Consider the following 13,362-nt stretch of genomic DNA (forward strand, 5'->3'; position numbering starts at 1 on the left):
CCATGCTGAGACTGGACAGGTGTCTTTGAGAGGGAAATACCCTGGTATGAGTGTATAAAGTGTATAAAGGTGACTGTGAATATCATGTGTGTTTTGATCAAGGCATTGCTTATTTCTTTGATATGAAAGCAGAGTTAGGTGATAAAATGCTCTACATATTCCACCAGTTTGGTACCCTTTTTTCCCACCAACTTCATTTAATTTGATTTTCCCCCATTTCATTTGCCTATCCCTTGCCAGCCTACCTGTGCTGGTGCTGTAGACCCAGTAACAATCAGGCTTCAAAACAGTCAACCCCCTGTAGAAGCTGGGCGATTGCTGGCTCTTGGCTTGCCCTGTCCCATGGGCAGCCTTGGACTCCTCAGTGGCCAGTTCCTGCCCCCGCTGCTGATCTCCTGGTCCCAAACTCCCCTGGCTCCTGGAGCAGTGTTTTTGAGAATTACAGCTGCTTCTCATTGTCCCACAGCTGTTAGTATGGGCTGTATTTTTGGTTCCTGGCCATGTGGCTTGGCTCTATTAAAACAGATGTTGTCCAGCTACAGCCTGCTTTGCTAATGGATCTGGACCACTCAGCATCAACAGCCTGTCTTCCTCTTTATTTACTGCTCTTCTAAGAATAGCTGTTTTCAAATTTCATTGTGGATGATGACGTGGATAAAAGTGTTAAAAACCCTGAGACCAAGTGCTAATCCCAGCAGGACCCCTCTGAAGACATACTGACTCAGTGGTTCCTGTTTAAAATTAGATTTTGACACCTGTCAGCCAATTTTTTATTTGATGTGTACTGTATTCCCTTCATATCATTCTGGTTCCTCAATCAAAATATCAGCCGCCTTCCAGAAGTCTGTTCTGTGGACACTGTTATCCCTGTTAACCACATCTGTTGTCCCAAAGATAGACGGTTGTTTGACAGACACTGTTTTCCAAAAAAACCTGTTGATTGCTGTTACTTACTTCCTTTTTTTCTTAATCATGTCCTGTCTCCGCTATTCCATTATTTTGCTGGGATAAATGACAGGATGACAGGATTATAATTATCTGGGTTTCCCCATTTATACTTTCTAAATATGCTTTTCTAGAACGTTCCCATTGTTCCACACTTCTTTTGAAAATAAACATGCGACAGTCCACAAAGCCTTCAGCCTTAAACATTTTCAAGCAAGTGTTTGAATATGTTGACTTGAAAAGTGAGAAGCCAGGGATCTAAGGCCCTCCTAGGTGAAAACTGCTTTGAGAAGTGTCCTGGCCTTACCCTGTGGCTGTGACTTGATGCTCTGCTGCCTTCCCAGAGCCTTCATGAGCTCACAGTCATGATGTTCTTCTGGAGGAATGCTGTGCTTTCAGTGTTTGTGCCGTTAGTGCAGACAGCTCTGCCACTGCTCTCCTGTGCTGCTGTAGTTACCATTCTCTTCCTGATTCCACTCTTAGGTCTCATAGACAGTTTGAAAACAAAGAAGAAGAAAAGGCTTGTTCATCTGGCTGGTTTGTGTGGCTTCCAGGTTTTGGGCTTTGCTTTGCCTTTGAGTGTTGGACTTTTCCATGTTCTGTTTAATTTTAAATTCAGATCCCATATTTGAGGAAAAAATTCTTATCTTACACTCTGAATGACATTATCTTAGGTCTTCCAAACAGAGTTGCTGACTCCTCTCTCCCCGAACATGATGATTTAAGAAACTGCTAGAGTAATGGGCATAAATGAGATATATTAAAGTTAAGGGAGTAGGAATGTTTTGAGTATGCTGTGAAAACTGGATAACATGTCTTTCCTCTTTTAGGGTGGTTGGTGGCTTTGAAACTCTGACTGCTATGGAGAATGTGGAAAGTGACCCAAAAACAGACCGTCCCAAAGTATGTGTGAAGCACTGGGGGTAGTGGCCTCACATGGCAGTGCTGGTCACTCTGCTGACACTTCTTGAAACCAAAATAGGGGGAGATGACACAACTTAATCAGCAGATGGAATTACTGTTCTTCTCTTCTGCTTCCAGGAGGAAATAAGAATTGAGACAACAACTGTTTTTGTTGATCCCTATGAAGAGGCAGATGCACAGGTGAGGTTGCTTGGTTGGTTGAGATTTTTTTTGAAAGGCCAAAGCTTTTCTGGGGAGAATTTTGCAACTTAAATGCCTTTTCTTTGCACATGGGCAGCTCCCTGGTCCATCTGGTTGCCAGCTAAGATTAAGCAGCTGCCAGTCAACATTGCCTTTTTGAGAGGATCCCAGTTGTTCTTTCAGTGGAGAGTTACTCTTGTAACTGAGTTTGGCACAGCTCCCAGTCCATCAGGCTTCTGATGGTTTCCTTTCAAAGGTCCCCAGTAGCTGTGGGTGGCTGCAGGTGAGGAGTCTTGCTATAATGGCTACAGAGAGCCTGTTTGTAGTGGCCCTCGAGGGCTGTCTCCTAAAGCCTGCCCTGTAATCTCAGCAGTGCTGATTGTGGTTTAGAGTGCTTTAAAGCTTCAAAGAATTCTAGACATTTTCTCCTTATTCTGCACTATCTCTTGCAACAGATTGCACCCTTTGCTTCCCACAGGTTGCTGCTGAAAGAGAGAAGTTCCAGCAGGAAGAAGAAGCAGCCAAAATAAAGGCTGAAGTGATCCCACCAAAGAAAGAGGTTCAGACTCCTAAAACTTACCGGCAGGGGATTGGAAAATACATCAACATGGCTGCAGCGTGAGTTCCCTGTCCTCTGGTTTTTGCTGAATATTTTAGGTGCCTTTCCTGCTGGATGGTGGCCCTGTTCAGTGCCATTGTTCAGATGTTTGTTTTGGGCCAGCAAAGGCACCCTCATGTAGTCCTAACAGTCAAGAGTTTACTTCACTTCTGTTGTTTTTCAAGGCCATACATTAACTGAGCTTCTCTTTTAGCCCTTGAACATGACCAAGTTGGTCTTTAAAAGCATTTGCTGAATGTAGGTACATCAGAACTGTAGATACATTTCCAGAACTCAGAAGTCTTTGAGGAACTGTACTGTGTCACTTCTGCACCATCTTTTATCCTCTTCCTTTTCTGAAGCTATTTCTGAAGGCCATGGTCCCACAGATTTTTCTCTTTTAGCAATTTCTGCCCTGCACAAATTAGCTGCCCCAGGCCCCATCAGTTTGCTGGTCTAGTTCCCTGTTCAGCCACACAAACAGCTGCACCAGCACAGCTGAAATGGCTGGAAAGGGTCTCAGGTTTGCTGTGGGAGCACAGGGCAGCTGAGTAGCTCCAGAGTACCTGGCTGGTTGGACAGGCTTATCCTAAAGCACCCTCTCCCAGACACCCTTTGTACCCCTGTCAGGATTGGCAGCACTGCTTTCTTGCATAAGGACAGCACAGAATCCTGGCTGAGCAGCAGCTTAGCATGTGTTTTGGAAAAATTAAAATAAATGCCTTCCACTTGATTTTTAACAGACTTCTCTAAAAGCATTTGCAAAAATGCTGTTGCCTGTCTGCTACATAAAGGCCTGTATTTATGCATACACAGATCTGGGCAGCCATTTAATCAGCCTGTGTGTGCCTTTGTGACTTACAGGTATTTGCATAACTGTGAGAAGAGAAATATGTTCAGGTAGGTCAGTTTAGTGTGTCAGTAAAATTTTTCAGTTGCAGAATATTGTGTGTCCCTTAAAATACTATGTCCAGCTTAAAACTGCTGACACACTGCACTCTTATTTACAGAGGAAATCCAGCAGTTGTGGCTCTGTGGAAAAGACCAGGTAGTATAGAAAGGACCTTCAGTCATTGCAGCCTGCTCTGGCAGATTTAAGGTTTGGTGTTCTCCCTATCAGCTACTTATATCTGACAATAAAACTGTAGCACATGAGCTGGTGGCACAGCATTCCCTGGGGTTGCAAACTCTGCTCAAGAGAGGCTGATAATAATAGCAACAACTGCAACAGGCTGGGCTCAAGGAACAGAAAAGATTGGAAGAGGTCTCCCAGCTGCTAATTCCCTATAAATCCTTTTGCTGCCACAAGTGCAGGTGAGAAGGTGTGGGAAAAACTCATGGCTCATGTTCTCCTGACCATGCTAAAAAGGTACAGCTGTTAAATCTTCAGCTCTGGCCTGGAGAACTTTCTGTGCTTTGAACATGTTCCTGGGAGTGTTCAAAGCCTGATCCAAACCATCCCAATGGACTCATCTTCCCTCTTTTTGGGCATGCCAAAGACTCCCAACCCCTGCAGTCCCCATGCTGGCATGGAGCTTGCACTTCTGTCTAGTTGACAAGGGATGGGCTGGCTCCAGTATAGCTGGTGCTGGGAGAGAACAGGCATCCAATCTGCCCTGGTCCCACTGGCAGTAAAGACTCCCTCAAAGTTGTTTTCATTCTGGCTGCAGGAAGCGCAGCATGGAGGATGATGGGCCTTCAACCAGCACAGCTGTGAAGAAAGAGAAGAAGAGCACAGGCTTCGGGGACTTCAGCTCCTGGTAGCAGCATGGGGAGCCCAGCACTGGGGCAGCACAGCACAAACAGGAGCCTCCCACATGGCCCCAGAGAGCCCAAAAGACAGTCTGTCCTGGGGAGGGAAGGCACCAGCCTGCCCTTCCACTGGCAGAGAAAACTGCTGCTTTGTTGAGGCTGGTTAATGTGGCTTTGTTTTCTAGAGAGCGCATTCCCCCACTGCATCTTCCTCGAAGGCTGTTTTGTTGTTGTTTTGCAAAGCAGGGAGCAAGGCAGCCCAGCTCCCCAGGGATCAGCTGGAGCCTTTCTCTGCGTGGCTGGCAGCAGACCAGGCAGAGCCCAGCCTTGCAGGGCACTACTGCAGTGAACAGCTACAGTGGTGAAAGAGCTCCTTTTACAGGTAATCGTTCCCAGACCAGCCAAGTGTGCTAAGCGAGGGAATGAATTAATGTGCTGGGAAGCTCCTGTGCTGCCAGAGAGCTCTGTGGAAGCGCTTCAGCCTGTCCTGCCCTTACCTTCCAGCTGCCTCCTGCTGCTTCTCAACAAGGACCAATTTTGTCTGGGCTGACTGCTGTCATCTGAAGGGCCTTGCTCACTCCAAACAAGCCCTCTCTGTACCCATTAAAGCCTCCAACAGCCTGGGAAGCTGCAAATCTACATGGGGAGCCCGGGGCAGCTGCACCACTTACTCCTCCCAGTGGCTGCCCTTCCCTGAGCCACTGGACAGCCAGAGGTGCCAGGATGCACCAGTTCACACCTGCCCTCAAGTGCCAGAAACTACAGCCTTGAGCAACTGAGCAGGAATAGAAACAACTCTTTTGTTTGTTTTTTTTAACACCCATCCCTAAAGCCTGGTCCTTGCAGGGTAACGCACCCCCATAGTCTGTTCCAATGTCAGGCTTCCCATCACTAGGAAAAACAACATAATGTAGCTGACAGGCATCTCAGATATTTCCATTAAGTAACCACAATTTATTAAGAATCTTAATAAAGGCCTTATGGGGTAAAGATATATCAGCCTGTGAATTTTTAATCCCAAAGAATCTGTGTGTTACCATAACTTAGACATAGCAGGCTAGATCTTGAATATCACTTTTCAGTTCATCTTAGGTGTTTTCAGATAAGAGAAATGCCCTCCCTACCTCCTTTGTGGTTGAGTAGAAAATTTTGTAATCCCCTTTGGAACAATACATTTGTATCGGTGGTTTCATTCTTTAAGAAAATACTCCATTTATAGAAAATTGTTGTAAAAACTTCTGGAAATATTTTGCATTAAATGCTTTTATTTTCTTTTGAGTGCTTGACTTTGACTGTTTAACTGTTATTTCCAAGATCACAGCATTGCAAACTTGATTGTTTTACAAGGAAATGATTCATTCCTGCTTTTTAAGATGCTCATAAGGAATTCTGGGATCTCTGCGGATATGATTACATCTTTGTTAAATTATAGGAAGTTCAAACTAATTTGAAAGAATAATAGGGAGAGTTTGTTTTGTAAACGTCTAAGTTTGAAATAACACATGTTTGATTACCGGAATGGGGGATTTGATGGTACTTTCCTAAAGCTGAGTTTCTTCTGTCTTATTGGAACCTCTTGATGGCTGGCTCTTTCATGATAAATTGTTATTGATCCCCTTTACCTAACTCATACTTCAGCACACTTTTGAGTAGTCAAGTTCACAACATTGTTAGAGCTGGGATAGGCAATTTTATGAATCCATAAGGATAAAATGCTGGTTTTGTACTAGATTAAAATGGAGATTATTATGAAAGGAAGGAGATTTTGATTACAAGGAAGGCAGCAGAGGTGTGGCAAGGACTTCCATTTCAGCAAGTCCTTGCTGCAGATTGATCCGAGGGGCAGCAGGCTGTAGAGATAACTGCCCACTTTCCTGTTCTGTTCCAGGTTTTTGGCAGAGCTCACTGCAGTCCCTGAAGGACCACTGCTGTTCACAGTGCAGAGGGACTGCTGCCCTTCCAGGCATTGCCTTTGCACTGCCCCTTTTCTCACCATTTCCCACCATAACATCAGACACGAAAGAATGATTTCCTGGCTTCTAGGAAGGGTTGAGCGTGACCCTTTCAGTTTTGTTCCAAGCAGGGGTGAAGCTTTTCAGCTGTGGTTCACCTCTAGACCTGGATCCAGCTCTCTGGCCTGCTGGTACTCCCAGCTGCAGTCATTGTCTCCCAGGCTGGGGGACACAGGCTCTGGCCCATTCCCAGGGTGCTGCAGTGGCCCAAGGGTTTGGCCAGTGCCCAGTGTTGAGTCAGCAGCCAGACACTCGTGAGAGCTCTGTGGGGCCAACACTGTTCCACCACAGCCAGACCCTGCAGTGAAGTTTTGTCCTGCAGAGCCCTACCTCTGCTCCCTCCCACACCCCTAATTTTGTGTATTCAAGTAAAATTCTTTTAAATCTCAACTTCCCTTCCAGTCATTGGAATCCACAGAGCCAGTGTGACACAAGGTCTTCTCTGAAAGATGGCAGGGGCACAGAGAGCAAGGCAGTAGGCTGTATCCCTCATTTTTCCAAAACCTGGCTCTTTGCAGGGTGACTTGCTGTTTCCACTACCTGAGCTAGGAAAGGCGAGGAAGGAGACTGTACAGAGACCCTTTTTTCCCCTTTCATCACTTGGTTCTCCAGCAAAAATGGTGTGTTGAGGAAATACCCAGCCAGCTCCTGTTATTGCCAGAGGGATCAGCAAGAATTGTGCAGCCTTACTTATAGGAACTCACTCCTGGGAACCACTGTGCTGTTTGTAAGCACATTTTTACATTCTTTGACACTTTTCCAGTAAATGTGCTTAGAGAGAAAAAGTAGGATTTTAACCAGGGGCTGAAAAAGCTTTTGTCTGGCCTTGACTAGAATAACACCAGCCCTCTCATACTTTGCACTGCTCCATACCTGAGTTGTTCTGCTGAAAGGCACTGGGTGACCAGTGAATTCATTGTTTCCTGAGATCTGGCACTGTAGCAGAGATCAAAACACCCTTGAGAAGGCCGTGGTGTGTGGTGGGGCTGGCAGCCGGGCCCAATTGTTTCCAGACACAAAGAGGGGGCTCACAGGGGACTCAGCTCTTCACCTCTGCTTTTTCTGGCATGAATTCAGCCTGGCCCCTCAAGGAGCAAAGTATTGTCTGTGTGGGAAACAGCACAGATTGAACAGTTTTTCAAGCCAAGTAGCTGCAACTCTGTTACCATATTTACCAAGAGAAAAAGAAAAAAAAAATTGTTTCATTTAATTTTGCCTGTTCCCTGCTGGTTTGAATGGCTGCAGCCCAGGAGTTCAGACTACCAGTTGCTCTGCTTCAGCATCACATGGTTGATCCTGGTAGTTCCCATCTCATGTGGGGCTACAAACTGTGAGAAGTCAAACTGTGTTTGAAGGTCTCCAAGGAAATCCTGCTTTTCCCTCCACCCTTTTTAAGACACAGCTGAGCCCAGCACGGGCTGTGAGTCCCCTCAGCTGTTGGTAGCGTCACAGGCATGGCCATGGCCGCCCTGCAGGTGGAGGGAGCCGGAGGGAGCAGCTGGCGGGTAAACCACTGAGTTCTAAGTATCAAATACTTCTGGGATCCCCCTGCCACCGATGGCCAGCAACGTTTGGAAGGAACAGGATGTCGGAAAGCTGGCACAGGAAGCATCTTTTATAAGCAAGAGATGGGGATTTGCCAAAACACCCCCCCAAGTTTCCACACTGTTTGCTTTGGAGGAGGCAAACAAGCCCCCTCAGCCGGCACGGGAAGAGGCGGCAGCGCCGCGCCCGGCCGGGTTAACAGCACGGCGGCGCGGCCGGGCAGCTCTCACTTCCTCTCTTTCTTTGGGAAGTGTACTTGTTATCAGAGCCTTGTGGAGGATTTAACCAGCCTGTGCTGGGACTGTGGGGAGCCATGGCCCGGGAGGGACATTCCCACAGAAGGGGCACGCAGCTGTTCGGGACGGAGCTGGTGGTGGCGGGACGATGGCGGGAGAGCTGAGGCCAGGGGTTCCCCTGAGGTGAAGCCGTGTGGGGCTGGTGGCCTGACGCCATTTTGCTTCAGTGCCTGAAGCCCTCGGCCCTGGGGCACCGACCGTGGGGGGCTGCTGCGGAGCGGGGGCCGCGCACGGAGCCTCGGCAGGGCCGGCACTGACTCAGCCTCCAGGGAGCTCAGGCGCTGCAGCCCGGTGACTTCATTCTCTGGAAATAGCAACTGAGGAGGAACCATCTCTGTCACTACCGTGCCCGCACAGACACTCAGCCAATAATGGCTCCTTGGCTAAACGTATGTTCCAGAAAAGGCACCTGATTCCCTGCAAGGGCTTCAAGGGAAAATGACTCCTGCAGTTCCCCTGCTTGCAGAGTAAAGCAAAGCCATGGCAGCAGCTGGCTGGTTCAGGTAACAGGGGCCCTCTAATCACTGGTGAATTGAGTCTTCCTGAGGTTTCTGCTGGGGCACCGCAGAACAACCCCTGATCATCCAAACCATGGCCCTACCACAATGGCCAGGGATGTTGGAGCTCCCATGGAGGGACCCTGGGGGTGTCCAGTCTGGGTTTTTCCAGGGGAACAGTGCAGGGACAGGACTTGTGGCACTGGGGCCAGCATGAAGGGCTGGTGTGGGCACAAGGCAGGTGTCCCACGGGCACCAGTCCCTGCATCCACCTGCCTCGTCAGCCACGGCAGCCCTTTGCTGGCCACTGCAGGACAGGCTGGCAGGAGCTGCTGCTGCCAGCATGATGCCTCAGCGGTGGTGAGAAAAACCCTCCCCAGCCCCACATCCCCAGGCTGGGGCAAGCTCATGGCACAGGGCCAGCACTTGCCCACTCCAACATTGCTGTGGAGCTTTCAGAGGTTAAATGATCTCTCCAGGCAGGTTTGGAGAAGGGCTGTAGGACTTCACTGTGTTGTGAGGGGCAGAGAAGGCACAGAGGGCTCCAGAAGGGGCTGGGATTGATCGATCTGACCAAGGAAGGAGGAAGCAGAGTGGGGATCGGGGCAGCTTCCTAGGCCCCTCTACCATTCCTGACGTCTCAAAGAGGCCAAATTTTTCCTTTTATACAGAAAAAAAAGGCTCATCAGCAATCACAGCAGGCTGGGTTTGGCAGCTCATAACTTAATGGCTTTTAAAAAATAGCCACAGCCTGTTATAAACGCTGGTCAAGGTCTCCTCTGCCCTTCCCCCTGGAAAGCCTTCCCAGCTCTCACTTTTCTGATATTAGATACTTTCCCTAATCTTTGGCCTTCATTTATTAATGGCTAATTATATCTATTTGCTTTAGTGCCAACATTGTCCTCTAGCTTGAATAGCTTTTTTGCCTCCATAATGTTTGCTTCCCAGCACTATTTATAGACAGCAATTGTATGCCCGTGCAGCCACTGTTGTGTTTGGCTGCATGGGCTGTGGCCTCCTCAAACAGCCCTCCTGCCTCCCTCAGTGTCCCGTTCACGACTGGAGGGGGTCAGACAGGCCCCCAGCCAGTGCCTGGCTCTGGGAGAAACCAGTTTGATGTCAGCACTGGCCATGATGCTTTTGGGACAGGAACCTGGGGGCAGAGCCATGTGTCCCTAGGGAGTCCTGTGGGGTTATTTTTTTAGGCAGCCCCATGGGGTTATTTTTTTAGGCAAAGGCAGGAATTACTCCAGGCTCCTGTTTGCCTTCCCTGTCCTTCCTTCCACATTTCTGTTGGGGAGAGAGGAGCACCCTGCAGCACGGCCCACCAAGGCAGCGCGAGAAGGCGTGTGATTCCTTGCTGCACTTTCATCCCGGGATGAAAGGGATGATAGAAAACATTTGTTTTTGTGATAAAAGCAATTGACCCAGGAGGAATCCGCCTCCCCAGGGTGGCCTGCAGCAAATCGCAGAGATAAGGCACAACAGGCAGCAAACACCAAGTGCTTCCAAGCCTCGGAGCAGCTGCAGGGAAGGAAAGCCGCACTGGGCTTCCACAGCTGCTCCCAAGCCCGGACAGCATGGCCAGGGATGGCTTTAGTGGATTTTGTTGGGAGCAGGAAGGTCTGCAGAGAAGGACACTGTTTTGTTTGTTTTTCATAATGAATGACCACATTTTTTTATTGGAGACATCTTCACCACAGATCTCAGCCGAGCTTTTAATAGATGGGTTCCTCGCCAGCGGCCATTGCAAATTGATTGCAGCAGAAATGGCAAGTGAAGACAAATATAGTGCAGGCTGCCTGCAGGGAGAGTGCGCGGAGGAAACTTCGGATGCTATTTTTGGTGTTTTGTCTCCACTGCTTACAGTGTTTCTAATCTTTGGTTTTCCTTAAAAAAACTGTTTGGGGTTAGGACTTTTTTTTTTTTTTTTTTTTTTAATTATTTTGAGAGGTTAAAGAAAGTTCTGTTCTCTGGAGAAAGTGTTGGGTGCCATGTCCATGCCCAGCTCTGTGGAGCTGCTGCGTGCCATGGCCCAGGTTGGTCTGGCAGGAGGGTGAACTGCTGCTGCTGCCTCCATCCCCTCCACTGGGACCAGAACCACGTCTCACTCCTAGGCGCTGTGCAGGGGCTGACATGGAGCCAATCCCTGATTTCACCCCGATCCATGGGAAACTTGTGGGGGGCAGGAAAGTACAGCACTCTGGCTCATAAAGAAAGGAAATTCTCCAACACTGCTGAGCCATGGCTGCACCACAGGGGCTGGCAGTAGCAGCCCCAGCAGTGATCTGCACTGCTCAGGACCAATGCACTGAGTTGCCCTTGGTCCCAGCCAGCTCCAGGAGCTGCTGCAGCTCCTGGGACACAGGGAGACCCAGAAGGGTGCTGCAGGGTCAAGCTGAAGTGCTTGACCTGGAGGGTGTCAGCTCAGGTGTGGCCAAGAGTGTGCATGCTGGAGTCCAACTACAGGGAGACTGGGAGGAGGGCACTGGGAGTCACTCAGGTTACTTGTCAGAGCAGGAAAACACTCCAAGTTATTGCTGGGCTTGAGCCACAGCTGGGTGACATTGGAGTGCTGTTAAAGGCTGATACCCTAACCTTCTCAGGCCCAGAGGATGGTCAGGATGTGGTTGCAGATTGAGGCACAGTCCCAGGACAAAAAGCAGAGGTGGCTCACTGACACATCTTGTCCATGGGTGTGAGATAAGGTTGTGGCTAATTAGAAGTAAAGCAGCAGAAATGCTCATAAAAGTGACAAACAAGGTTGGGGAAATCTGGGTTTAACTACAGAACAGTGAAATAAAAGCAGCTCGCTGGCTGTGACCGCACAGCCAGTGTCCATCTGGCAGTCTGGGGTGTTTGCAGCAACAGTTCAGGGGAGATCATCAGCATCTGGCAGCATTTTGGACCATGGGATAGGGTTTATATGCTGCATAGGAGGCTTTCTGGTATGAGAAACCCCAGATGTTCTTCTGCCATCTTTTTAAACATCCCTATTTGTGCATCCCTGTTTCGCCTTGATTTGATCAAGCTGCAGTCTGTCATTCACTAAAAAATCTCTCAATTTCCCATCCTTGCCTTTGAATAATGTAAAAAGCCTCTCTCTACCAGCATGCTGGACAATGCTGACATTGGAAGAAAGACAGCAAAAATGGGAAAAACAAGTTGTTTATCAGTGGCTCAGTCAGCCCTTTAGCAGAGGGCACCTGTGGCTCTGTCACACCTGGCCAGGCTGATGTTGCACAAGGCTTGTACCCAGATGCTCAGCATTGTCCACCATTAGCCAGGGTGGGCTGTGGCTGCTGACCTCCGCTGGGAAGAAAAAAAATTGGAAAAAATATTTTTTAAAACTTTAAGAATGTTTTTAAGGCAGTCACTATCATCCACCTCTGATAACTCTGTACCAGCCACCTAGCCTGCAGTGCAGGATCAGGATCCCAGTGCCCCACAGTGCTGCCTGTCCTGCCCCACTGGGCACCTCTGGAAGAAGAGGCTGAGTGCCAAAGTAGGCACTTACCCTCTGCCTGGGGTTTCCCAGCTGGGAAGGTTTTCAGCTGGCCTTGCTGGGGCTGGAATGTGCAGATGTACCAGGGAGAAGCACAGCAGTGCTTGGGAGCAGTCCAAGGTAAGTGCATTTGGTGCCACACTCATTTGCCCAGTTCCACCACTGGCACAGGCACTGGCCTGGAACTGCAGCACTGCAGGGTGAGGCTGCTGACCAGACAAACTCCCTTGTTGGAGCTGCAGAGGTCTTAGGGGTAGCACATGCCAGCTCAGCCCCCCCAGGAGGTTATTTTGCAAGCGAAGTCAGCTTGTGGAGGAGGTTTTGTGGCTGGGGATCAAAGTCCCTGGCAGCCGCCCAGATTCCCAGTATTTAGCTGTTGCACAGCCCGGGTCTGCAGCTGGGTTTGTGTGCCAGGCCGCGGCAGGAGGCGGCAGGGAGGGGGAGTCCGGGGCTTGCCGGGGGAGGAGGGCTTGGCTATCCCAGAAGTGGGATGCTGGGATCAGCCCTCTTGCCTCTCCCCAGGAAACATGGAAATGGGGGTCAAGCCCCATGGTCACCCCTGGGAAGGGCAGGTGGGAGATAGGGATGCTTGGGAAAGGGGCTGATCGTGAACAGGATTCCCAATGCCCAACAGTCACAGGGAAGCATGTTTTCTTTGTCCAGCAATGGAGGCGTTGTGTCTGGGTCCTGCAGCATCCTAACTAGTGGGAGCATGCCTGCACCTTCCCTGTCCTATTTGTCAATGCCAGCCTCACCCCAGGCAATAATCCTGCTTTCTCCATCCTGCTCCATATCTGTCAGTCCTGGCTGTCTCCTGGTCCCCAGTGCTCCCAGGGTCTCAGCTGAATAAGCACATTTTTTATTGTCTTTGTGGCTGCAGACCTTGTGGAGTTCTAGGAGGAGGCAGGCAGGGACACAAAGAAGACGTCAACTGACTTTTACAGCTTTGATTAGTTAAGAGCATGTATTTACATAGTGAATAACCTGGAGGGTCACATTTTAAGACACTGATGTATTTCCCCCTCCCAGGCAAATAGCGTGCTTATCCCCGCCGGGTCTGTGGGGTGGGAGGGAGGCAGAGCTCGGTTCCCTTGCCAGCCCCACTCCC

General features: G+C 49.3%; 1 protein-coding gene across 2 annotated transcripts in view; it reads left to right on the forward strand.

Annotated features, from left to right (window-relative positions):
- PPIL2 (peptidylprolyl isomerase like 2) overlaps window positions 1-5,685 on the forward strand; it is a 68,217-nt gene extending 62,532 nt beyond the window's left edge. For both annotated transcript variants that reach the window (XM_068208847.1, XM_068208848.1), the window contains 4 exons: window positions 1,776-1,848; window positions 1,987-2,049; window positions 2,528-2,667; window positions 4,318-5,685. In XM_068208847.1, the coding sequence (XP_068064948.1) occupies window positions 1,776-1,848; window positions 1,987-2,049; window positions 2,528-2,667; window positions 4,318-4,411 (370 nt within the window). In that variant the 3' untranslated portion in view covers window positions 4,412-5,685. The remainder of the gene's footprint in view (window positions 1-1,775; window positions 1,849-1,986; window positions 2,050-2,527; window positions 2,668-4,317) is intronic.
- The last annotated feature ends 7,677 nt before the right edge of the window (window positions 5,686-13,362 follow it).

Source organism: Anomalospiza imberbis, chromosome 18 (assembly GCF_031753505.1).
Source record: "Anomalospiza imberbis isolate Cuckoo-Finch-1a 21T00152 chromosome 18, ASM3175350v1, whole genome shotgun sequence".
Taxonomy (NCBI): Eukaryota; Metazoa; Chordata; class Aves; order Passeriformes; family Viduidae; genus Anomalospiza; species Anomalospiza imberbis.